A 27,745-nucleotide genomic window follows, 5' to 3' on the forward strand; every position below is an offset into this window, starting at 1 on the left:
TTTGTGTAATCTACCATTCAATTATTTACAATAAGATACTTCCCTGATTTCTCTGAAGGCCCCTCATCCTCCACTTAAAGTAAAGCCCTCTGTTACTGGATGCCCACTTTTTAGCTTCTACACATAGTAGGGTGAACATATAATTTACCACTTGAAGAGGGACATTTGGGATAGAGGGAGAACTATAAATAATTATGCCCAGAGAACAGTTATGAGTTAGGATTGCGTGAGGCCAGGAGAGCTGAATGAAATTAATACTTACTCTCTCTATATTATTTCAATTTAAAAACCATTTTCTGATGTTGGAACTTTGGGTGCATTCAGAAGTAAATGGGCTCTATGACATTAACCCAAGGAATCAACATATAATAGTCTGAGAGGAATTTTAGGAACTCAGCACAGGGCAATTTACAGTAAAGACTATCGATTTAGCTGTCTGGAAGGGAGTGCATAAGATACACATTTTGGCCCAAAGCCAATGTTAAAATCAATATTTGACAGAAGTCAGAGATCATTGGAATAGAAAGAGCAGTAGGAAGAAAGGATTGAATTTTATACCTTCAAACATTTGAAAAGTCAAATTTGAAAGTTTAACATTATGGTGAAAGAAGGAAAAATAATTTATTATCTGGTGGTTTCTTCCAGTGGTCCCAAACTGCACACTTGCAACCCTGATGACACACTGCCTTTAGCTGGACTAATGTTTACTGCACAGCACAAAGAACTTGGGGTTCCCTGCTCAGCAAATCTCAAAACTTCTGGACTGACAGTTGCTGAAGATGTTCTCCAGGTGATAGCAATTACTGTGTCAGCTTTGGTTTTTAGTTTCCATAGGAGAAGACTTTAAGCAATTGACTTTTTAACTGAAAATTAAATACAGCTCTTGATGGTTATTTTGTTTAAAGTTTTGACATCTGCTATACTAATGACTCTAAAAAGATGTGAATGTTATCTCAACTCTTTTATTCTACCTTACTCTCTTATTTAAATTCTTATAAATATTTGGTGATAGAAAGATGATACAGTATTTTTCCTAAGGTTATCTTCCAAATACACTCTATCTCAATATTTCATTTTACTGTTTTGTAGTCAATAATTTTTCATGATTTTTTTGTATGTAAAACTAACAATTTTCATAATAAATTTATAATGGCAGGACTTTCCTCCTGCCATATTACCTGTGTGCTACAACTCACCTGGCTGATAGAATCTCGGTACATAAAACATACGGAGATTTTCACTGTCTCATCCTTGGCTGCTTATCAGATTATAAACTGTACATGCTGATGACGCCATCCTGGTTGCTCACATTGATGCCTTGTTTAGATATGACAGCGATTGGGTGATCACACAATCATTTGTTACATACACATTCAGGGACCCCAGAAACCACCTTGATTTGAATGTTTATCTGTTCGTCTACTCAGCCTTCCAAAAGCCTCGTCTGAAACTGAAGTATAACAGCAGAGTTTGGTCAGATACCAAGAACAGGGTAGAATTCACACTTACTCTCACTGTTTGCTTGTGAGGGACACAGAAATGTCAGTCAGTGGCAGGTGCCATCCTTCTTCACATCTGGTGGCCATGGTGCTGCACCTGGCATCCCAAAGTCTCAACAAGGTGCATTCTGGAAGTGGGCATTAGTAACTGAGTGTTTGAAGTTTTACCTTTATTTTCTGTTGAATTTTTCTAAAATCTTACTCTTCCCAGTCTATAAATAGATGGCAGCTATCTCATAGACACTGGCTTTGTGGCCTAACTGATCTGCTTGGTTTCTTTTAGGAGGGCTGAGTCCTGAGTGAGGTGTTAGTGTCTTTCAGGCTTTCTAAGTTGTTACCCTCATGGTGCAACTTGGCATGGTGAGACTGAACTACTGTTGACACTGGAGTTCAGAAGATGAAGCGCCTTTACATTTTAATTCCAGCAGTCAGCTCACACTCAAATGAATCTTAATGATCCACGAATTGAATCTTGACTATAAAACTGGATTTCCTTTTCATTTACGATTTTACTGTCTGTCACAAAAGAGAAGCAAGTGGTTATTATGCATTACCAACACAAAGTGTAAGAAAATGGGAACTGAATTTGCTAAAAATTCTCAAAGCTGCGATGTCTTCAAGACCCCTGGTGGTGGAATGGGGGTGAAGTATGTTATTTACATCAAGGATCCCTGAGAGAGCAGCCTTAGTGTTTGTGCTGGGTCTTTGGATGGATATTTCTGGGACTTCATGTTACTGTCTCATGGCTCTGTGGTAGCTTCCCCATGTAATTCCACCTCCCTCTTCCTCCACCCTGCCACTTCCGGCAGGAAACCCTGGGTATGGCTGAACACGCTCTTCCCCACAAGCAACCTTGGATGTCTGCACATTTCCTGCCCACATGAGTGGTAACTTGATGTTGGTTGTCCTTTATTGTGTGTCTTGGAGGTTTACAACATGGTCTTATGGGATACATGCAGAGAGTAAAGTGCCTACTATAGTGAAACAGGTGAGGATATCTGTCATCTCATGGTAGCATTTGTGACAGGGGCAGCTAAATTCTATTAACAAAAATTCTTGTACATTATGATTTGTTCCCTATAGTCCTCGTGTTGTACCTTAGATATCTAAACTTGTTCTCCTACATATCTGCTGCTTTGTATCTTTTAGCTACTTCTCCCTATTTCTTCCTCAGTCCCCCACTCTCATGATAATCACCATTTCAATCTCTTATCTTTTTTTTGAAAGACTTATCAATGAGATAATGCAGTATTTGTCTTTCTGGGTCTGGCTTATTTCACTTAACATGTTTGCCTATGAATGCAGCAAATAAGCAAGTTTTTTTTTCTATTTTTGTGATACTGGGTCTTGAACTCAGGGCCTCATGCTTGCTAGGCAAGTGCTCCATGACTTGAACCACTCCGCCAGCCTGACTTTTTCTTTTTGAAGGTGGAATATATGTCATTTCTTTATTCACCCATCCATCCATTGACAGGCACTTTGGCTGTTTCCATATCATAGCTATTGTGCATACTGCTGCAGTGAGTGTAGGATATCTTTGTGAAGTGGTGTATATGCTGAAGAAGGACTGCTGTGTTACATGGTGGTTCTTTCCCTGAAGTCTTTAGGAAACTTCATACTGTTTTCCACAATGGCTGCACACCAATTTGCATTTCCATCAACAGTCTACAAGGGCTTCCTTTTCTCTACACCTCACATGTGTGATCTCTTGCTTTTTGGTGATGGCCATCCTCACAGGTGTGAGATGACATCTCACATGCTTTTGCATTTCCCTGACGATGAGTGCGTGTTATTGAACATTTTTCAGGTATCTTTTGGCCATTTTTATGGCTTTTTTGGAGAAATGTTTGTTCAGATTCTTTGCCAAGTTTTTAATGAGATTATTGGTTTTCCTACTATTGAATTGTAAGTTCTTTATAACATTTTGATATTCATCACTTATAAAATACATGGTTTGCACATACATTTTTCTCAGTTTCCTGAGAAAAGTTGCCTTCATGGTGCAGGGCTTTCAAGCTTGATGTCGTCCCACTATTTATTTATTTTTGCTTTTGTATGTCTTCAGAATTATGTTCTCTGAAGGTAGTCTGGTTTTTTTTGTCCATTTTCATATCTCAAGCCCCTAGTACAATGATAGGTAAGAACTCAATAAAACTCAGCAATTTGCCTCTCCCACAACTACCACTACTTCTGTTGTCCCAGTGCCACTGCTGGGACCAGAAAAACCACCAAGTTAGTGGTTATTCTCAGGCATGAGGAATATATGTGCACATTTTCAGATAGGGTCTCTGTTCCAGTCACCCTCCATACATCAGCATGACAAGGAAGACGGGAAGACATTTTGGATTGAGAAAAATGTTTGAAAGTTTATGATAGGAAAAAAATGGTATTTCTAATATGATCATTAAGAATTTGCTGCAAATGTCAGATTTCTGAAACTATTTTTCCATGTGTAACACTTATTTTCTGTCCAGAAGTTGCTTTCACTGGGTGAAGGAATGATTGCCCTGAGCAAAGCGATGCCGTGGGAAGAGATGTGAGCTCAAGTTCACATTTTCTTAATAATTAGCAAAAGATTCATTGACACATATGGTGGCTGAGGCAGGAGAATTGTGCATTGTAAGCCAGTCTAACCTACATAGCAAGACCTCGCTTCAAAAATGAAATGGAAAAAAATAACATCTGTTAACCTAATGCACTTGAGCCAGGGTGATGACCTGAGCATTTGTTTCACTGTCCATAAATTCAGAGTAGTCCAACCGTCTCTACCTTCTTCTTAGGTTTTCTTGAGGTTGCAGAGAGGAGACAAATGTGGAAGTGACTTGTAAACTGTAGGAGTCAGGCAAAGCATGGTGCTATTATGTGACTGTGACAAGGTTTTCTTCTGAATTTTCTGTAGCATTTTGTACTGAATAGCAAGTTTAGCTTGGTCTGGAGGTGAGAATGACAGCCTGGGTGAAAGTAAGTAACTGACATGAGGTAAAAAGACCTGGGAGCAAAGCTATGACTGTCACTTTACTGGTTATGTGACCAGAGATTAATTATTGCAAAAGAACCCTAAAGCTGTGCAGCAGCATGGTTACTGTGCAATTTATGTGGAAACATATTATGAAGGCACCTGGTGCATGGCGGATGTTTGGCTCCTGTTTTTGTGGTACATTCCAGGGTAGAGAAAGGTCAAGGCGAATCAGAATAGCTCTAAGCAGACAGGGAGAAGCAAGTCCAGACTGGACTCACAGACCTGGCTCTACCATCTTCCTGTTCTGAAGCCAGGGGAGGCTGTTTCCCTGGATGAGAATTGGAGACGAGACTAACAATAAAAATAATTCCCATAACCTTCTTCTATGGTTGCTGTAAGGACCAAAGAAAGTAAGGTAGCACCAGACCTGTAACAGGAAACCAAAATTCTAGTTATTTTTCCCAAAGTTTAGAATCACATCTGTGTTAATTTTTGTTTTTAACACCATGTCCAGTGTCTCATGTGGAGTGAACATGGTGCCTAGGATTTATTTTGTCAAAATGTGGATAATTCACAATAAAATTGGGCACTTTCTCTGTGGAGAAACACCAATAAACATTGAAGAAAGTAGAGAGAAAGGCAAGAGAAGAGCAGTCGATGAGAGATGGGATGACGTGTGGGACATGAATTCTGGCAAATTGGACAGATGAAGTCTTTCTTCCTGAGCCCTCCCCTGTCCTTCTTCCCACTGACACTTCTGTAAGGGAGAAACCAACCATGTTCCCAAAACCCAAGAAGAAGTCTGGTGCGGTGGGAAGAGCCTGTGCCAAACTGGTGCCAGGCCTGTAACCTGCAGCCTCGCTGATTACATGTATTCACATCAAATTCGTGATCATCATGACAAGACCTCATATCTTAGTCTGTTTTCTACCACTACAACAGAATATGGCAGACTGGTCATTTATAAAGAAGTTTCTTTGCTAGGGAAAATAATTTCAGTCCCGGAGGCTAGAAGTCCACTCTCAGGGGGCAGGCATCTGGTGTGGGCTTCCCTGCTATTTCCTAACATGGGGAAGGCCAAACTCACTCTTACAGTAACCTGTTCTGTTACAGTGCCCTTAATCCATCAGGAGAGCAGGACCTCATGACAAGGCCTCGTTACCAATCTTGAGTGTTTCTGGCTCAGCCTTGGGGTCTTTTGCTCAATTCAAGGTAGGAAAATTGAATGGGTAAGGAATTCCATCTGGATGAGGTTTTACTGGGCTTTTGCTCCAGGAAAAGGTAGTCAGCACACAGGATTGGGCCCTGGACTGCTCTCCAGGAAGCTGATGTAGTGTGACAGAAGGCTCTTGCAGGTGCACTAGCACCAGCTGTGCCAGATTTGTGGAAGTGCTCATTAGCGCCACCCCAAGGATGGTCAGAGCCCTGCATTCTGAGCTTGCACTGGCTGTGGGCCAGTCCCTTTGCAAGTGCTGAAGGAAGCAGGTGATGGAAACAGGGCTGTCTTACGATGAATAAGGTGCAAGAGCCTCCTTCTTATTAAAGATGGAACACATGATAGAGGCATCGGGGCTTTCTCATTCTGTCTCTGCCCTAACTGCCAACTGTTGCCCTGGCAATTAAGCTCAGTATTGAGTTTTGGAGGGAACATTCAAACACAGCACCTAATGTGCATTGAGCTTTTATCATATGCTGTATCTGAACGTTGGTATGGTTTCTCCAAAAATGTCTCTGGTTCTGGTTCTACAGCCTAGCAACTTTCCCAGGAATGGCGTTAGTAAGAGGGAAAGCCAGGATGTGTAGCCAGGCGTTTCACTCTATCATCCCCTTCCAGCTCCAAGCTTTGGTACCAGGGATGACTGAAGATGTCTGTGTGTGGGGACACCACTCAGAAATGGCTTATGTTTGTTAGACTTTCTGTTGTGATGACAAATACCCAAGAGAAAAGGTTAAGGAGGATTTATTTTGGCTCATGGCTTCAGAGGTTTTAGTTCTGATATCCTGGTGGAGCAGTCAGGAAAGTGACAGGGAGAGAGAGAGAGGAGAGGAGAGGAGAGGTGAGAAGAGGAGAGGAGAGGAGGAAGAGGAGAAGGAGAAGGAGGGAGGGGAAAGGGGAGGCAAAAAAAGAAAAGAGAGAGAGAATGCCTGAGTTCTCCTTTTCCCCCTTTTATTCCAGGCCCCATGGGGGCTATAGGATGGTGCTGCTCCCATCAGTCTTCCTCCAGCCTTAGTTAATCTTTTCTAAAAATGTCCTCATAGACACATCCAGAGGTGTACCTTACTAATCTCCTAGGAGCTTCTCAACGCAATCAAAGTATCAAGATCAACCATCACATGGTTTATGTCGGAAATTGGTTTTGTCTTTCTAGAGGTAGAAGTGGGGAGTAAGCGCTTTCCCCCATGCGGGCTCAATGAGTAGACAGAACCTGTTGATTACATGGCCCCATAGAGTAGTAACGTGGTCTGTACTCGAGGGGTAGGCATAGTTGCCTGAGAGGCAACCCCTCTTAGGGTGAGGGTGAGGTGGCCCTGGAGAGGCTGATATTTCAAACCCAAGGGACGTGAGGTGAAGCCATTGCAAATGTCACAGTGCTCAACTGTGTCAAACACTACTAAGACCAGACAAAATGAGAACTGGAAAGGCCCATGAGGTTTGACAATAAGAAAGGCAGTCTGAGATCACAGCACTACGTCATTCTGTTTTTATTCATGGGGTGGGGGGTGTTCTGAGAAGTTATTCTGTAATATTGTCCCTGTTTTGGGAGAGTGCATTCAATTTTGGGCCACTCTGCTCCGTACAGCTTATGTAAAGTCCTCCCTTTCTGAACCTAGTCACTTGATAGTTAAATCAGGATACACCTGATTAGTGCTGATTAGTGCTGCACCTGAATAGCTCAACACATATGCTCCAAAGCTCTCTCTCCAAGTCTTTTCTGGACCTGGATGGTTGAATAAGTCAAAAACTCTGCAATAATAATGATTATTTTTTGCCTTTAGACATATTTTAGATGTACCTGAGACCTAGTGTGTTTTTCTTAAACTTTTTTTATTATGAAATATTCCAGTCATGCATTTTGATGACTGGAAGAGTGAATTAAAATTAATAGTAGTCTAATCACTGTGGAGACATGATGCCTCTGTGAGTTGGCACCGAGGTGGGCTGCACATCTCTGTGGGAATGACAGATGAATGAGTCTGCTGTTCACTTAACCCACTGCTCTTTTCTCTTTCTCTGTTTTCTCTCCTAGGAAACAAATGGAAGACTGCTGTGACCCCACCCATCTCTTTGCTATGACTAAAATGAATTCCCCCATGGGGAAGAGCATGTGGTATGATGGAGAGTTTTTATACTCATTCACCATTGACAATTCAACATATTCTCTCTTCCCCCAGGTTCGTATAGAGTTTGTTGCATTTTGATAAATTTCTTGTATTTCTTGATGTCATAAGAAAGGGATATTTTTTGCCTAACCCATTCAACCTTTTTTCCATCTTCTTCTATCTTAACTTTAAATATTTCTCCTTATATTTGTCACTCTTCAGTGTAGATTGCATGAAGTTTCAGTGCAAGGATGGAGGTGAGATACTATGAGGAAGCAGCATATTGTAGTTACAGCCTTCCTAGCTCTTTAGGTTTGAGTCTCCTGAAAGTGAAGGAAGCAAGTAGAGAATGGCCAGGAAATTGTGGGATTCTAGGGTTTTGATGTTCACTTTGGAATGATGGTGAGGATTTGTGATACTGGAATGTTTTCTTAGGGCTGATGTTGCTCTCAGGGAATGGGGACCATATGGTTAACATTTGCTTCTCAGAACTCTTGAATGTTAACCCTGTGGTTAGTTTATTGCTATGAGGTAGAGGAATAGAGAGAAAGAATTCAGTTTGGCCACTTTTGATGTAGTCAAAATCAAACTTTGCTTACTTAATGCTTTTTATCTTGGTTTCCTGGACATTGAAATAAAATGTTTTACTAGATTATACATAGACAGCAAGGGGGGAAAGAGCAAATAAATCTTTATTCTAGGGAACCCTATTTTAGGTGAGAGGGAAGAACTTACGTGAAATTACCATTAGAGAGAAATTGAAAAATGAATCTCTTCTTCCCAAGTCTTCTGACCACTCATGGTTTGGACAGATGTTTGCACAGAAAGAGGATTCATGGTCAGAGTTGGAAAGTGAGGCTGACCTTTCATGTATCTCCATTAATAAAGAACTAGCAAGTCCTTGAAGGAGGAATCCTGTAAATCTGAGGCATGGGTTCTTCCCGATCCAAAGTCAGGGCCTCTGTGAAACAGCCTGTATTTACCAGATCATCCTTAGGTGGTTTAATCCAATTGAATGGTTTTATAGTGTAGTGATAAGATCTTTACATTTTTAAAATAGGAAATAGGAGTAATTCATTTCCAATATTTGTGTGCTTTCTCTCTCCATTGTTTGTTTGGTCTTGAGAGACTTCCTGGTGTCAAGGGAAATAACTAAGAGTCATAAAATGTGGAAGTGAATTGTCTGTATGTCTTACTAAATAAATGCCTTGGATAAGTCACCTAACCCTCTTCTGAGACCCAGCTCTTTGAATGATGATAGAGCAGCTCCTGTCTTAATCACTCATCGAGTGGTGGTTAAAGTCAATGCAGATAAAGAGTGGCAGTGCACTTTGTATTCTGCAAAGCATTATAAAAATGCTGGTGCTGATGGTTTGTGGAATGTCCTGAGATGGAGGGGTTGTATTAGTTGGGCAAAGGACAGAAATCTCCCTAGGTACATTAGGCAGAAAAATATTTTAAATAGGGGATTAGGTACTTAAAAAAAACCCTTAGAAAAATAGAGAAGTGAGAGTCAAGAGGCACCTTTTAGAATCATTGAGTTCAAGAACTTGCTGCTGTAACTGGGGCTAGGATGGCTAGGATTAGTATCCTCTACCTGTTACGGCTGTTAGCAAGGCCACAATTGCCTCCCCCTAAACAGGGACCAGACAATAGGTTCCAATTTTTTACCTCCTTTTAAGCCTCCTTCAGATGCATCTAATGTAAAGATTAGTGTCCAAAACACTAGTTGAACAGAAGTCCAGGAGAGGCAGTTTTTAGCTATCAAGCTTTGGCAAGCATTTGAGCAACTCAGTCCTCAGGATCCTCTATGTACAAAACTTGATTCCAGTCAGCACGGGTAGTTCATGCTTGTAGTCACAGCCCCTGGGAGGCTGAAGCAGGAAGATTGGGAGCTCGAGGCCAGCTTGGGCTACATAGTGAGATTCTGTCTTAAAAAAAAAACAAAAAAAAAAAAACCAACCCAAAATGGATACTAGCTACCTATAAATGAAGAAGAGATAAGGAAACAATCTTTTTTAACAGTAAGAAATAGATTAAAAGAAATTCAAAAGAAGCTTTTTATAGATGAAGGCTTTTAGTCATACCAAGTGACTTTTAGCTTTATACTACAAAATAATAGATCTGAAGGAAAGAGATGATTAAAGAAATAGGAACTAGCCCCCATCTTATCTGTCAGTTATAGCAGCAGGGTGACACAGACGAGTTCTGTGTCTCTTTGTGCTGGTTGCAAGGGCAGGGCACCTTCCCTGAAAATTAATGCAAAATGTTAGTTTTCTTAGGAACCAAAGGTCATTACATCATTGTGTATGTGTGCACAGTCTTTACAAAAGGCCGAACCAATTCAGGGAATAGATTCTTTTTAAAGTTACATGTGTATTTTCTGTTGAGATTCTGAAATGACTAATATGTAGAAATCCAAGAAAACCAGTTGCAACACAAGAAAACGATGATGCAATTCTCCCGCCCTCATGCATGATTTCTTAGCAAAATGTTTCTGGTTTGTTACAAGCGCGTAAGTTGCTAGTTAATTAACGTGCTTCACTCATGTTCCCTGTGGGAAGAAAATAACACGTTCATATTCAGCAGCAATCAGGTGAGTGGGCTCCATTGCGGGTTGTCAGTCCCTTCTTTCCCCGACTTTCAGTAAAACAATGCCAGGTCACTCAACTCACATGATGCACCTGTGCCTCCCTGCTGTCCCCCTAATATATGTTAGCTTTTGTTCTCATTATTCTTTTGCCTGTCCATCACTTTGTTGTTGCTGTCCTCAAGGGAAAGAGAAGAGAGCTGCTGTGAAGTGTCAACAGGTGCCTTTCAGGGATCCATGTCCTGAGGGGACGTGGAGGGCAACACAGGAAGCAGTGTGCTTGGGGATGTCACCTTGAAGTTCTTTTATGAGTTACTTTCGCTGCGCCTTCCACAACTCCTCCAGCTTTGTTATCAAGTTTATTCTCTTCTGCCACATGTTGTAGTTATCTTTGTAACTACATGTGGACACTTACAGTTTTCTGGAAGTCCTTTTCTGCTGATCCCAGTACTGTGAGCACTGGTGAGCCTTTGAAGTACTTAGTGTTTCATTTTTGTGCCAGTGCAATGCTCACCACTTAACGTGGACATTCATCTCCTCCTACTCGTGTTTGGTGCAGGGCCCCTGTCTAGGTCCCACTTAAGATGGCCCATGGCAGTGCCCTTGCGTGAGCTATAGCAGGGCATTTGTGCAGCTGTTTTCAAGTGGCTCCAGAAATGTATTTTTCTGAAATATTTTTTGAATTATTAGGCATGAAGGGCTGATTTTGACTCTCACATGGAATTTTTTAAAATGCAAGTGTATGTGTGTGCGTGTGTGTGCACAAGCCCGTATGTGTGTTATGTGCATGTATGTATGTGTGCTTGTGTTTATGTGTTCATCTGCGTGTGTGTGTGTGTATGGCTGTGGACACATGTGTGCACATGTTTTTGTATATGTGCATGCAGTCTGTACATGTGTGTGTATGTGTGTGTGTTTGGGGAGGACAGTGTGGTGGTGTGCTTTCACTTTGACAATTCCACATCCCCTAAGTTGGGATTGGTTTTCTACTTCCTATCCAAGAACTTTCCCCCAGATGTCCTGAGGCATAGTGCATGCTGTGCAAACACTGCTACCAAACTACATCCTACCCTAGGTCTATCCTTTTTAAGAATGCCTGGTCCAGTGTTTGAAGGAATTACTGGATAAAATCTGCTTTGGTTTAAAATACATTGCTCAGGAAGACATAAATTTCCTTAAAATTAGGAGGGAGTAGCAGGAATGTTAGAAACCACATCTGTGCTGATATCATCTGAAAAATATTCCTTGTGCTGTAATAAAAACATGGTTGACTCTCCATTCCCTTTGTGCTGACTAGTCATACTATAAGGACCACAAACTAGACTAGTCATGTACTTCAGAATGCTCACCCAAGACCATGTGTGAAGAATCACAGAGGCTGAGGGTCCCACTTGGACACTCATTTCCATCTTCTCAGGTTGGCCACAGGGTCACTGCTGTGTTCCACTGTCCCCACAGTGTCCTTGTCCCCCTGGAAACCCATCAGGCCATTTGGAAGTAGTTTGTCAGAGTGTCCTTGTTAAAATGAAAATACACACTTTCCCTCTTCATGGTAACATGCTTGTAGAGTTTTCTGAGCTCCTAGATATTGCTCAGTCTCTCAGCAATTTTTTTCTCCTACTGAAATTTGGATCACACTCTATAATACCAGTATTACTGTAATCATTTCCCAAAGCACATACTTTTTCAACTGGAAGAAAAATAAGGGGACCAATGTTTGCTGGCCACAGATATTTGCCAGGTTCTGTTGTCAGGCTGGTTTTTGGCTGCTTTATAAGAGAAACCTGACATAGGGGCTAAATCAGATAGGTGCTTAATTATCTCAAGCAATAAGGAATCACAGCATAGATCATTTGGTGCTATTTGCCGGCTACATGGTACCAACAGGCCCCTCCCAGGCTTCTGCCTTCCGCTCCACCATCCTAAGCTGATGGTTAGGGAAATGCCTCATTAGATCTGGAATCCCAGCAGGAAGGAGGAAACAGAAGAGGAAATCATGGCAGACTCCATTCCTGTGTCATTGGTCAGAACTGTGTCACATGGGCCTGTCTAGCTGCAAGAGAGGCTGGGAAGTTCAGTATTCCAGCTCTAGGAAAATGTACTGCACTTGCTCAACTCTACTGCCTGCCTCAGTTTCTCAGGTTATCTCACTGTGTCCTTACAGCAACTCTGTATGGTTGCTATTAGTGTTTCCACTTCATGGATGAAATGAAAACTGGGAAGAGTTAAATACCATATTCAAGGCTCCAGAGCTGGTAGTTAGAAGGTCTGTAATGTGAAACCTGGCCTGTATGATTTCAAAGGTTTCATTGTTTCTTGTCTGATTTATTTCTTTAAAACACATGGGTTCTAGTGGGCTAGTTGTTTACACTTACCACTCAGTCATCTTGAAACCATCTTAAGGAGTTTTTCCTTAAGAGAATACTTTAGAAGAGGAGAAAAATTTTGCAACTATTTAGGAGGAGAATAGAGCATAGATTTGGAGACCCAGGATCCTCTGTAATAACCCTGATCACACTTTGGCTTTGAACTCCCCACTAACCCGCCTTGAAAGGAGAAAGAAGAGCAGTTATTTTGATTTTTTAAAAAGGAGAAATCCAGGTTCTCAGAGGGAAGCAAAATTATCCTTTGTACATCATTGCTTTATTGTAGGATCCAGAACATGGTTCTACTACCATTGACTAATTCAAGTTATTTACTCTGTTATTTTGAGTTGGATATAATATTGTATAACTATGTGGATAATGAAGTCTAGCCTTGGCTTTCTCTGGAGATATCTGCCATCCCAGACAGGTCATGTGACCATGACTTTTATACCTTGCAAACTGGTCTGAATAATACCTGATCTTCATATTTCAGTAGTGTATTGAGAAACAGAGTTAAAATAAGATGATGGGCATAAAAGTGCTTTGTAATGAGTGCTCTGAACAAGCTCAAGAAAATATGGTTATACTACTGTTATCTGACTAAGTGTTTATGGGCTTAAGAATTTCCTTGGCATTTTGGTTATGCCAGGAACTGATGGGGAAAAAAAAACAAATACCACTTCTGAAGGAATGAGATCAGTTTTCTACAATGAGAAGAAATGAATCTGTTGAGTCTAGGATTTAGGGAAATAGAAAGTGTTGAAGGAGAATGCTGTAGACTGCCAATTTTACATTCCTGTCATTGTATTTGGATAATAATTGTGGTAAGCTAAAAGTACAATGTGAAATAGATCACTTCCAGTCAATTAAGCTTGCATATCTGAACAATGAATTAATATCCCTCATACTGAGAAGATGAGGCAAGTGGACCGTCAGAGGACTTCCAAATCTCTTATCTTCTAGGGAAAGGAAAACACAGAGTACAAGTGAGGTAATGCAGGGCAATTGCCCAAGAGATATGAAAGTAAGCTAAAAGACACTTTGCAAATTGTGAAATAATTAAAAATTAAATTCTTTAATGAAAGGAACAAGTTGTAGATGGTTGAGGACAAGATGGAAAACAAATGTAAGGAATGGTCTCTCTGTCATGGTGTAGACCTTTCTAATGTACTTGACAGTGTGCAAAATTTAGTTCAAAAACTGATTACAACTCAGGCTCCTAGCTTCAAGGGAACAATTGAAAGGAATGCATGACACCAATTACCAGAGAGTCAGATCTCATCTGGTAGGTCAGAGGGGAGTGCTGACTTTTCTCAGGAGGTGTTATTAGTTTTATGTAACATTTTCTTCTTAGAGTTCATAATACGACAAAGTGTTTTCCTACAAAAAAAGATGGTACGTCTTTATTTCTTCTCTTTGCTTTGTTTATTCATCTTGTTTTTTTTCTTACTGGAAAAATCCATCCTGTTTTGCTTTAGTTTTGAGCCTTTGTTTGGATATCAGAAAGCCCATTTCATTTCTGCTACTAAAATGCTCAATTGTAATTCTCAGCTCTATTAGGAGTCTCTTAAATGCATCAAGATACATTTGATTAACTTACTGAGAGGAACCATATCAACAGTGAATTTTCTCTGGCCAAATTAATTTGGCTGAGGGATTAAGAGGAACAAGTGAGCACAGAGAACGATTTCTTGGATTTGTTCAGGTCAGTTCACAACCTTCCGTCAGCTAACTGGTCAATAATTCTTAGACTGTATGTGAGATAGAACAACATTCTCTTTGATGTGGCCTGACAGCCATATGCTGAAGTTCTGGGCTGATTGGAGAGGTGAATCCTAAAGCTAGGTTTCTTAACAGAGTGGGGAAAAGATGGGTAGAATTAAGAAGGCAGAAGTGAAAGTAGCTTAGGTGCTAACGAGGGTATAGCCCATAGCCAGAAAGGGATATTTAGAGTCTCACCCTGCAAACTGTTGGCAACAACCAGAAGACAAGAAGGATGACATGAGGTGCCAGTAAGTGTGCAGAACTGAGAGAGGAGAGGCAGGGTGGAGGAAGCTGTTTGCAGAGACCCAGATAACACAGTAGTTGACTTCAAGTTCTCAGTCTCTAAGCTGGGAGCTTCCAAACTGGCAGTGTCCAGAGGTGCTGGCAGAAGGAGGAAGAGCCCTCCTTTCTAAAAGGTTGGGAATTGATCATGTATGAATGTAGTAACTCATGGGAACAAGGTCAGAGTCCCCAGCATTGGGGTCAAAATTAGGGGCTGTTTATGAAAGCAGGGCTAGAACACAGTTACTGGAACTTGGAGTGGAGTGGAAGACAGAAACATGGTAGGGCAGTGTACACAGACGAGGTGACTAGAGTCACACCTGGGCGCCATGGTCAGCTGCAAGTATAATGTATGAGGATGCCCACAACTTTGAGTGACCATCTCCAGATCAATGCCCTAAAAGATCAGTGTCAGTCTATACTTCAGTTTGAATCTTTAGTCACCCCAGATTTGGGTTCAGAGTTGGTCAGAGATTGAGAATGAGGTCTTATAAAGTGGTTGAATTTTTCAGATAAGAAGATGAGGTGCCTACTCTGTCCTATGTCTAGCTCCGTGGAGGCTAACCATGCAGAAGGAGTGAAACCTAAGCAAAGGAGAGAATTTGGATAAATTGTTACTTAAGAAATTATGCTGGGAATTTTTCAGAAAAATAGGTGAGGGTTGATGGAATAACTCAAGTAGTAGCGTGCCCTGAATTCAAACCCCAGTACTACCCTCCCACCCCCAAAAAAAGGAAGAAAAATAAAAATAGGTGAGTGGTAAGTGTGGTGTAGAATATTGCTGGAGATCTACTGGCTTTTAGAGGATAAGGTAATGTTTTACATGTTGAAAATGACTACGTGTAGGATTTTTTTTTGGTTTTTTGGCTAAGTTTTAGTTTTCTCATGTACCCAGACTCAGAGTTTTCAGAATTTTAACTTTTTACTAAGGGGTGGGAAGGAAGGTGTTGAGAGAAAGGCAATTACAAATTAAATAAATTTGATAATCTAATGTCTTCACCTAGTGTGGTTTGCTATTAATAAAACAGTGGTTACCAACCCCCTATAAAATACATATTATCAGATTATTTTGCTCTAATGCTTCTATTTCTAGGTTTCAGTCTATTATGATTATATATCTTGGTTCTAATCTGCTATTTAGAAGATAGAGTGCTCACCAGGCATTATTAATTCTGGGGCTTTAATTTATAAACTTCCTAATTAATTTTTCTTGTTATAACCTGACATAGACTTTGACTATAATACCCAAGGTCTGTAAAAACTGAAATAATGCTGGCAGAGTGAATCAACTGGTGGAACCCCTACCTAACAAGTGTGAGGCCTTGTGTTCAAACACCAATACTGCTAAAAAACCAAAAAAAGAACTGAAATAACTATCATTTGCAGATATGTACAGATAACTACCTGATGCAGAGATTGTTGGAAAATTCAACAATTTATGGACTCAGAAAAAAAAATACAGTGCTGCTATATAAGCCATATAAGTTAGCAATTTAAAATCTACAAAATAAAATTGAAGCTGAATTATTTAAAGTTTAAAATAAGAACTTGATGTTTTAGACATTGCCTCTCACATTTGTAGAACTTGCTGTTACAAGAGTATGCTCAGCTGCCAGCAAAGGTAGGCTTTTCCCAAATTTTAATGATTGTATGTGAAATCTGTGCTCAGCAGTTCATAATCAGGTATTTATTGAAGAGGTGCTACTGTGTGCTAGGGACTGCACTAGTTCTTAGGGAAATAACAATGAGCTCCCATTGGGGGCTGTCCTCAATGTCCTTGCTTTCACATGTTGGAGTTTGAACTCTGTTCCCCACCTTTCTTTCCCTCTATGCCTGTCTCAGGTAATTACATCATTGTCTATTCATCTCAACACTAGGCTCAGAGTTTGAATGCCACTCATAAATACCTCTTGAACCCATCATCTGTTGACTTACTCACGGCCACTGTGTTAGTTCCAGGTTTATCATTGTTATCTAGACTAATTCAAGACCTTTTAAATAGTCAGACTATTATTCCTTATGACATCCTCTACCTGCCTTTCCTCGTCTTCCTGATGAATTCTTATTTATCTTTTAAGGTTGAATGAAACTATTTTCATTTCTGTAAAACCTTTCCAGTTCCTCCTCTCAAATCCCTACTGTCCTGCCATGTTGGTTAGCAATCTGTTTTCTTTCCCTAAAATTGTTGGTTTCCCTTTTCTTGTACAGATGAATAACACTTAATTGTTCACATGTTTTCTGCTCACCAGTCAGTGAGCTCTTCAAAGGCAGTGCCTGCCCAGGGCCTGGCACCTGACATAGCAGGTGGGGAGTGCAAGGTGTTGAGTGCACTCAATGATAGAAAGATGGGCTGTTCTGCCAAAGCCTTCTTGTGAACTTGAAGTGACAAGATCATACAATTTTAAAGTCAAGCCGTGATACTGATACCGGACATGGAGTTGCTATTTTCTGTTTTGCTGTTCTTAATCACTTTTAGATGTATGTTATTCTTAAGAAATTATCACTGAGAAATGACCCAAACATTGTATGCACATATAAATAAAAGAAAAAAAAAAGAAATTATCACTGGAGGAAGTTTGTCTTAGATCATTTTTTGCTTTCGTAACCGAATACAGCAGTTTGGGTAACTTATAAACAATTATTTGATGCACTGTCCTGGAGGCTAGAGGTCCAATGGCATGACCCTCTAGCACCTGGAAGGTGGAGGGCCAGCTAACACATGAGACAGAGGGAGGAGAACTGGGCCGAAGCTCAGTTCTATCAGGACTTTGTTCCTACAATAACTAGTTCAGTCCTTCCAAAATGGTACCCAAGCATTCATAAGGGCAAATATGACCTGATCACCTCTTAACGGCCCCACCTCAAATACTATTCAGTGGCAGTTGTGTTTCAACATGAGTTTTGGAGTCGACATTCACACCACAGCAGAGCTGAAGGGAATTTTGGTGTTGATGGAGGTAACTTCTTACTCTTTTTTTTATACAGATTTTTAATTTTCCATCGTGGTCATTGACATCCTATTTAAGTGACAATGGCTTCCTGCCTAGGATTCTCCAATGTCTCTTACCCACCTTCTCCCCAATCTGGACTCCTCTCCCGTCTGTTTTCCATGTTGTAGCCTGAGCTAACTTTTTAAAATGTGAGTGAGATCACACTTTACCTAAGGCCTGGATTATGTTCCCATCGATCCGGGGATAAAGACAAACTCCTTAAAGCCCACAGCTCCTCAGGGCCTGTCTTTCCTGTGACTCAGCATCCATTTCTCCAGGTCCTGAACAACTTGTCCTCCTGGTCTTCTTTGAGCTGCTCATCAGCCCTGTGCCCTCCCCTACAGAGATTTCTGCACATCATCATCCCTCTTTTTGGAAGATTCTGGCCTCCTCTTACCTAGGTAACTTATGTTAATCCTTCATGTCCTGTTGCAGAGTCATTTCCTGTGGGGCCTTCCTCCCACCACCAGCTGCTTCTCACCAGCAACTTCATCTTTAATCATATTTCATTCATTACATTTCATTTCTCTCTCTAGCTGGGAGGCTTTCTGGGGAGCTGGGGAGCTGTAGTATCTTGGCGTTTAGTACCTAGAATCAATACAGATTTAGTGCCTTGTAACAAGAGTGAAGGAAGGAATGAAGGGTGTGACTGCCTCCTGGTAGGCCCACAGCCTGTGCTTTCGGTATAAAGAGACTTGGAGTTCATTATCAGAGTGGAGGGCAAGTTCCCTACACTGAAGCCATCAACTAGGGAAGTCCCCGAAAGACACAATGCAGATGGTCAAACCAAGTTATAACATGCACCATTCTAACTGTGCCTGGTGTCACCCTTGTGTGCTGATAGATCAATACAAGGTCTCAGGTGTTGTGAAGCGATCAGTCTTATGAGACACCATAATGGTGAAATTCTGCTTCTTCAGAAGATTTAATGCCACAGCCACAGCTATCAGCATGGCCAGTCTCTACTCTCCCTCCAGATAATGAAAAGGCAGAGTGTGGTGGTGGAGCCAAGAGGGGAGCTGCTCCTAGGTCCTGGCCCTGCCTGGAGTTGGTAACCTTGGCTTCTGGATGGGCTAAGGTCTTGGTACCCTTTCCTTTCTTCAGTCTTTAACCATCAGGTCCTGCTGAACCAATTTTCCCCCAGAGTGCGGGTGGCATTTGTATTTTTAATTAACACACAGCCTCCCTGCTTGTTTTCAAGTTGTCTTGGCTCAGTTGAAAGAGGAGACGTTCTTTAGTCTTTGTAGCACTATGGAGCCAATATGTTTTGGAAACAAGCCAGTCCCAGACACCCTCTTGCCAGAGACAGTCATAATTTTTTAACGCCTTTGAATTCTAAACAGGAAAAAGATTTCAGCCAAATGATAGACAGTAGACTGCGTGTGTCATGTGGGCTCTTAGAATGATTATCCTTTAACTTGGAAATCTTGTAACTTTTCTGGAATTAGGAAAGGTCATAAATTAAGTAATTCCCTAAAACTACTTTTTTGGATTGTAATCCCATTTCAAGGAAATGACCCTATAAGAGAAGTAGCGAAGTGCTCTTGAGATGTTCAAAAGTCAGATGATAACAGACCATTAATTAAAAAGTAAATGACAGTCATTCGCTTCTTAAGGCATTTTATTCTCTTATTGCTGCTGTTTTACATCATGAACAAATAGAAGCAAGGAAGGACTTAGATGAAGATCCAGGCTTGGAAATTAACATTTCGTGGTGCAGATTTATAAGCTACAAGGTGGGATGAAGTGAGTCAGAGAACTGTGGGGAAAGGCAAACCATTCCCACATCAGTAAACACTGTGGCAGTCAGATGCCATGGAGAGTTCAGAAGGAAACACCTTTTGTCTGAGCTTGTGCTCTAGGCACAGAAATCTCAATGTGTAGAAACATCCTTCAGTGTCCAGAAGATGAAGATGGAGTATCATATGGATGGGGAAAGGCTAGAGCAGTGTGATGGTTGGAGTTTTCATATTTTGAAAACATCAACAGCTGGGAATCCCTGAGTGATTCCTAAGTGCTGGCCTTGACCTTCTTATTTAATTCTTTCAATAACTCTAGAGTTCATTCTTTTTTTTAATTTTTATTTTATTCATATGTGCATACAATGTTTGTGTCATTTCTCCCCCCTTCCCCCTGTCCCCTCCGTTACCCCCGTGCCCCCTCCCTCTCCGCCCTACCACCTGGCTACCCAGCAGAAACTATTTTGCCCTTATCTCTGATTTTGTTGAACAGAGAGTATGAGCAATAATAGGAAGGACCAAGGATTTTTGCTAGTTGAGATAAGGATAGCTATACAGGGAGTTGACTCACATTGATTTCCTGTGCATGTGTGTTACCTTCTAGGTTAATTCTTCTTGATCTAACCTTTTCTCTAGTTCCTGGTCCCCTTCTCCTATTGGCCTCAGTTGCTTTTAAGGTATCTGCTTTAGTTTCCCTGTGTTGAGGGCAACAAATGCTATCTAGTTTTTTAGGTGTCTTACCTATCCTCATACCTAACTTGTGTGCTCTCGCTTTATCATGTGATCAAAGTCCAATCCCCTTGATCTAATGTCCGTATATAAGGGAGAACATAAGATTTTTGGTCTTTTTGGCCAGGCTAACCTCACTCAGAATGATGTTCTCCACTTCCATCCATTTACCAGTGAATGATAACATTTCGTTCTTCTTCATTGCTGCATAAAATTCCATTGTGTATAAATACCACATTTTCTTAATCCATTCGTCAGTAGTGGGGTATCTTGGCTGTTTCCATAACTTGGCAATTGTGAAAAGTGCTGCAATAAACATGGGTGTGCAGGTGCCTCTGGAGTAACCTGTGTCATATATTTTGGGTATATCCTCAAGAGTGGTATTGCTGGATCATATGGTAGATCAATGTTTAGCTTTTTAAGTAACCTCCAAATTTTTTTCCAGAGTGGTTGCACCAGCTTGCATTCCCACCAGCAGTGTATAAGGGTTCCTTTTTCCCCACATCCTCACCAACACCTGTTGTTTGGTGTTTCTAATGATGGCTATTCTAACAGGGGTGAGGTGGAGTCTTAGTGTGGTTTTAATTTGCATTTCCTTAATGACTAGAGATGGTGAGCATTTTTTCATGTCTTTTTTGGTCATTTGAATTTCTTCTTTTGAGAAAGTTCTGTTTAGTTCAATTGCCCATTTCTTTATTGGTTCATTAATTTTGGGAGAATTTAGTTTTTTAAGTTCCCTATATATTCTGGTTATCAGTCCTTTGTCTGATGTGTAGCTGGCAAATATTTTCTCCCACTCTGTGGGTGTTCTTTTCAGTTTAGAGACCACTTCTTTTGATGAACAGAAGCTTTTTAGTTTTATGAGGTCCCATTTATCTATGCTATCTCTTAGTTGCTGTGCTGCTGGGGTTTGTTAAGAAAGTTCTTACCTATACCAACTAACTCCAGAGTATTTCCTACTCTTTCCTGTACCAACTTTAGAGTTGGGGTCTGATATTAAGATCCTTGATCCGTTTTGAGTTAATAATGGTATAGGGTGATATACATGGATCTAGTTTCAGTTTTTTGCAGACTGCTAACCAGTTTTCCCAACAGTTTTTGTTGAAGAGGCTGTCTTTTCTCCATCATATATTTTTAGCGCCTTTATCAAAGACAAGTTGGTTATAGTTGTGTGGTTTCATATCTGGGTCCTCTATTCTGTTCCATTGGTCTTCATGTCTATTTTTGTGCCAGTGCCATGCTGGTTTTATTGTTATTGCTTTGTAATACAGTTTGAAGTCGGGTATTGTGATACCTCCACCGTTATTCTTTTGACTGAGTATTGCCTTGGCTATTCGTGGCCTCTTGTGTTTCCATATAAATTTAATGGTAGATTTTTCAATCGCTTTAATGAATGTCATTGGAATTTTGATGGGAATTGCATTAAACATGTAGATTACTTTTGGGAGTATCGACAGTTTTACTATGTTGATTCTACCATTCCATGAGCATGGGAGATCTCTCCACTTTCTATAGTCTTCCTCAATCTCTTTCTTCAGAAGTTTATAGTTTTCCTTGTAGAGGTCATTCACATCTTTTGTTAGGTTTACACCTAGGTATTTGATTTTTTTTGAGGCTATTGTAAATGGAGTTGTTTTCATATATTCTTTCTCAGTTTGTTCATTATTAGTGTACAGAAATGCTAATGATTTTTCTATGTGGATTTTATATCCTGCTTCCTTGCTGTAGCTATTGATGGTGTCTAGGAGCTTCTGAGTAGAGTTTTTTGGGTCTTTAAGGTATAGAATCATATCATCTGCAAATAGGGATATTTTGACAGTTTCGTTACCTATTTGTATTCCTTTTAGTCCTTCTTCTCGCCTAATTGCTCTGGCTAGGAATTCCAGTACTATGTTAAATAGGAGTGGAGATAGTGGGCATCCTCATCTAGTTCCTGATTTTAGAGGAAATGGTTTCAGTCTTTCTCTGTTAAGTATAATGCTGGCTGTAGGTTTGTCATATATAGCTTTTATAATGTTGAGGTACTTTCCTTCTATTCCTAGTTTTCTTAGAGCTTTTATGATGAAATGGTGTTGGATCTTATCAAAGGCTGTTTTTGCATCTATTGAGATGATCAAGTGGTTTTTCTCTTTGCTTCTGTCAATGTGGTGTATTACATTTGTTGATTTTCATATGTTGGTCAATCCCTGCAAGTAGGGATAAGCCTACTTGGTTGTGGTGAATGATCTTTTTGATGTGTTGTTGAATTCGGTCTGCCATTATTTTATTGAGGATTTTTGCATCAATGTTCACTAAGGAGATTGGCCTATAGTTCTCCTTTTTGGAGGTGTCTTTGTCTGGTTTTGGGATAAGTATAATACTGGCTTCATAAACTGTATTAGCAGTTTTCCTTCCCTTTCTGTTTTGTGGAACAGTTTAAGGAGGGTTGGTGTCAGTTCTTTTTTAAAGGACTGATAGAATTCAGCAGAGAATCCAAAAGGTCCTGGACTTTTCTTTTTGGGGAGACTCTTGATTGGTGCTTCAATTTCATTTTGTGTTATAGATCTATTCAGGTGATTAATATCCTCTTGGTTCATTTTTGGATGTTCATATTTATCTAGACATCTGTCCATTCCTTTAAGATTTTCGAATTTATTTGAATATAGGTTCTCGAAGTAATCTCTGATGATTTCCTGGACTTCCATGGAGTTTGTTGTTATCTCCCCTTTTGCATTCCTGATTCTACTAATTTTGGTTTTTTTCCTTCCTCATTTTAGTCAAGTTTGCCAGGAGTCAGTCGATCTTGTTTATTTTTTCAAAGAACCAACTTTTTGTTTCATTAATTCTTTGTATGGTTTTTTTGGTTTCTATTTTGTTGATTTCAGCTCTTATTTTTATTATTTCTCTCATTCCATTTGTTTTGGGATTTGTTTGTTCTTGTTTTTCTGGGAGTTTGAGATGTATCATTAGGTCATTGATTTGGGATCTTTCAGTCTTTTTAATATATGCACTCATGGCTACAAACGTTCCTCTCAGGACTGCCTTTGCTGTGTCCCATAGGTTCTGGTAGGTTGTGTTTTCATTTTCATTGACTTCCAGGAACTTTTTAATTTCCTCTTTTATTTCATCAATGACCCATTGTTCATTAAGCAATGAGTTATTCAGTTTCCAGCTGTTTGCATGTTTTTTGTCTTTATTTTTGTTGTTGAGTTCTAGTTTTATTGCATTGTGATCAGATAGAATGCATGGTATAATTTCTATTTTTTTGTATTTGCTGAGGCTTGCTTTGTGCCTTAGGATATGATCTATTTTGAAGAAGGTTCTGTGGGCTGCTGAGAAGAATGTATATTGAGTAGAAATTGGATGAAATGTTCTGTAGACATCAAGTAGGTCCATTTGATCTATGGTATATTTCAGATCTAGGATTTCTTTATTGACTTTTTTGTTTGGATGATCTATCTATTGATGATAATGGGGTGTTAAAGTCTCCCACGACCACTTTGTTGGAGTTAATATATGCTTTTAGGTCCTTCATGGTATGTTTGATGAAATTGGGTGCGTTGACATTAGGTGCATATAAGTTGATAATTGTTATTTCCTTTTGGTCTATTTCTCCTTTTATTAGTATGGAATGTCCTTTATCTTGTTTGATCAATGTAGGTTTGAAGTCTACTTTGATAGAGATAAGTATCGATACTCCTGCCTGTTTGCGGGGGCCATTGGCTTGGTAAATCTTCTTCCAGCCTTTCATCCTATGCCTATGCTTATTTCTGTTGGTGAGATGGGTCTCCTGTAAGCAACAAATTGTTGGATCTTCCTTTTAAATCCAGTTCGTCAAACGGTGCCTTTTGATGGGTGAATTAAGTCCGTTAACATTAAGTGTTAGTACTGATAGGTATGTGGTGATTCCTGTCATTTAGTTGTCTTAGTTGTTTGAAGGTTTGATTGTGTGTACCTAAGTTGAGGTTACACTTTACTTTCTTGCTTTTTCTTTTCTTGTAGTTTGGTGCTGCCTGCCCTTTCATGGTTATGTTGGGTTTCACTTTCTGTGTGCAGAATCCCTTGAAGGATCTTTTGTAGTGGTGGCTTTGTGGTCACATATTGTCTTATTTCCTCTTATCATGAAAGACTTTTATTGCTCCATCTATTTTGAATGATAGTTTTTCTGGGTAGAGTATCCTGGGGTTGAAGTTATTTTCATTCAGTGCCCGGAAGATCTCACCCCACGCTCTTCTTGCTTTTAATGTTTCTGTGGAGAAGCCTGCTGTGATTTTGATTGGTTTACCTTTGTATGTTATTTGTTTTTTCTCCTTTACAGCCTTCAATATTCTTTCTCAGGTCTCTGTATTTGTTGTTTTAGTGATAATATGCTGTTGGGTAGATCTATTTTGGTCTGGTCTGTTTGGTGTTCGGGAGGTCTCTTGCATGTGTATGGGAATAGCTTTCTCTAGATTTGGGAAATTTTCTGTTATTATTTCGTTGAATATATTATGCATTCCCTTTGCTTGCACCTCTTCTCCTTTTTCAATGCCCATGATTCTTAGGTTTGGTCTTTTGCTGGAGTCAGTAAGTTCTTACATTTTCTTCTCACAGGTCTTGGGTTGTTTAACTAATATTTCTTCAGTTTTTCCTTTAATTACCATTTCATCTTTGAGTTCTGAGATTCTGTCTTCTGTTTGCTTTATTCTGCTGGATTGGCCTTCCATTTTGTTTTGCAATTCTGTTTCGTTCTTTTTTCTGAGATTTTCCATATCCTGAGTTTCTTCCTCTTTAATGTTGTCTGTTTTCATCCTGAGTTCATTTATCTCTTTATTAATCATGTTCTTTGTTTCACTTTGGTGTTTATACAGTGCTTCTATGGTTTCCTTTATTCCTTCTGGTGCTTTTTCAAATTCTCTATTTTTGTTGTCTTGGAATTTCTTGAGTGTCTCCTGTACATTTTGGTTGACCAGATCCAGTATCATCTCTATAAAATTCTCATTGAGTACCTGTAGTATTTCTTCTTTTAGATTATTCTTGTGGGCTTCATTGGGTTCTTTGGCATAGTTTATCTTCATTTTGTTGGAGTCTGGATCTGAGTATCTGTTTTCTTCATTTCCCTCTGGTTCCTGTAGTAATTTTTTGCTGTGGGGAAACTGGTTTCCCTGATTTTTCTGTCTTCCCGTCATTGCCCTTGGTGGTGTTATTGTCCCTGTAGTGTGTGCAATTAAGTATTGTCTAGCCTGTAATAATAACAATGGTGATATTTAGAATGGAAGGGTGAGAGGAGAAGGAAAGCAAAGAAGTTAAAGAAAATGGAGAAAACAAATAAACAAACAAGTAAAAAAAACAAAAACAAACAAACAAAAGTTTCAAAGATATAAACAGGGAGAGATAGTGTACTAATCAACAGTAAGCTTAACAGGCATTAGAGAGACAGAGAGAGGATTGAAAAAATAAAAAAATATAAATAAAAATAAAAAAATTTAAAAATCTCTAAGTTCAAATGCAATAAAGTTTCAGTCTTAATAATTTTGGTGTCAGTACCTCAGCCTCCAATCCTGGAGATGGTGTCTCAGAAGTAGTTCTGTCGTTGTCTCATCAAAGGAGAAAAAAACCAAACCAAACCAAACAAAAAAATCCACAAAGTGTCCCAAGTTCAAATGCAACACAGTTTCAGTAAGTTTTTCAGCTTGCAGGTGTAGTTGGTTATTGTCTCATTGAAAGAAGAGAAAAAAAAAAGAGTCTAGAGACTGTTCTGTGAATGGCTATTTGAGGCTGTGGCTTGCCTGCCCGCTGCTGTCAGCCTGCTGTTTCTGGAGGCTTTATTTATGCAGACCTCAGGGGTGAGCTTAGCACTCACCTGGCCCCACAGGCTTTGTTTACTCAGAGTTCTCCTGTGCGCGATGCCACTGCTACAAGCTTTCCCCTTTCCAAGCACACTGGGGGAGGTCACACTGCACCCGCTTTCTCAGGCCTGCCCGTGTTTATTTACAGCTCACATGGGAAGTGGGTCTTCCCCCCTCTCCTATGGAGTTTTCCTCCCACCGCGCTTTTACAAGCTTTCCCGCTCCTGATTGCCGGGCGTGTGCCACCACTCCTGCCTTCTCTGGCCCGCTTGTTTATTTACAGTTCCTTGAGGGATTTCCCCTCCCCACCTCTTTGGCTCTCAGGATGCCCTGCCCTCTTTGCTATGTTGTTATTGCTTATTATTCAGTTTTTTTCCCCTGGGTGGGGGTTCGTCTGTCCAGAGGGCTATGGTGATCTGGCCCAGGGTTGTCTGTGGGAGTACCGCGTACCGCTTAGCTCACCTTGTGGTCTGCATCTTCCCAAGCCATCTGGGCACTGGCGTCTGGCAGCGCAGGAGCCCTCCTGGTTTCTCTGTTTAACATGGAGTGGGAACCCTACACGCAGGCTGGAGGTGTGGAGGAGTCAAAGTTTTGCCTCTTTTTGGTGGTTTTTCATGTAAGGTGTATCTACAGCGTCTCTCCAAGATTTTACTTTAGGAAGCACGCTCTCTGCTTCCTCCCTCTAGCCACCATCTTCTAGAGTTCATTCTTATATTAGAAGTAATATAAGAAATGATGCAAGAAAGTAATTTCTTACACTTCCATTCTATACATGAGGAAACAGGCTAGGAGAGCTTCTGTAACTGTCGCAGTCACTCAGTGGACAGCAGAATCTTCTCGTGCTATAATTTGCGTTCAGAATCATTGTATCTTACACTTGTTGGGGTCATTTCCATGAATTGCATCCCCACAGGATGAGGGGGAGTAGCATAGGTATCGTATGTGTATAAATACAGTATTCAAGAGTGGCATCTTTTCTGCAAAGCTTTCTCCAATTAAGATGCACTTGGGAAGTGCCAAGGGGCAGATCAGTCAGCCCCAAACCCACTGTTGGCAGTGCATCTTGCACTAAACAGAACAGGCTTGAAATTCTGTTTAGTATATTTGAAAGGAAATCACTCTGGCCTCAGAAATTCCCCCTGTGCATGCAAGTTTTTTTTCTCATGGAGTCGGCTATAGGGTCTGAGAACCAAAATTTCCTCCGACCGCTGCTCACAACACATTTTCTTGAGGTTCCAATTGGGAAAAGAAGGAAATGCTTGTGGTTCTGAGAGATGCAGACATGAAGAAGCCACCTCCCTCCCCAAGTGACAGGCGGTGCAGTCACAAAAGACAGAGTGGGAATAGTAGTGAGGAGTGGAGGCCAGGGATAGGGCTGGCCACCTACCACAGAAGACCTGTTTAGTGAGGTTTCCAATATGGCTCCGTTTTACTAATTATGATCTATATTGAACAGATATACAAATTCAGCAAGTAACATAAGTTGTTTACAACTCTAGGCTGGCACTCATGCAGCTGAGCCACAAGCCCACACCATTTTTTTGCTTTAACTTAGTTATTTTTCAGATAAGATCTCATGCTTTTGCATGAGCTGACCTCAGACTGATCTACCTATCTCTGCATCCCGTGTAGCTGGGATTATAGAATGTACCACCATGTGAAGCTTGTTTTTTTTTTAAGATGAGGTCTTGCTAACGTT

General features: G+C 40.3%; 1 protein-coding gene across 2 annotated transcripts in view; it reads left to right on the forward strand.

Annotated features, from left to right (window-relative positions):
- St8sia1 (ST8 alpha-N-acetyl-neuraminide alpha-2,8-sialyltransferase 1) overlaps positions 1 to 27,745 on the forward strand; it is a 137,834-nt gene that overhangs the window by 36,927 nt on the left and 73,162 nt on the right. Inside the window, exons 2-3 of one of the 2 annotated variants that reach the window (XM_074075886.1) lie at positions 646 to 790; positions 7,707 to 7,851. In XM_074075886.1, coding sequence (XP_073931987.1) covers positions 780 to 790; positions 7,707 to 7,851 — 156 coding nt within the window. In that variant the 5' untranslated portion in view covers positions 646 to 779. The remainder of the gene's footprint in view (positions 1 to 645; positions 791 to 7,706; positions 7,852 to 27,745) is intronic. The other variant, XM_020185159.2, reaches the window with a different exon arrangement.

This window comes from Castor canadensis, chromosome 6 (assembly GCF_047511655.1).
Source record: "Castor canadensis chromosome 6, mCasCan1.hap1v2, whole genome shotgun sequence".
Lineage (NCBI taxonomy): Eukaryota > Metazoa > Chordata > Mammalia > Rodentia > Castoridae > Castor > Castor canadensis.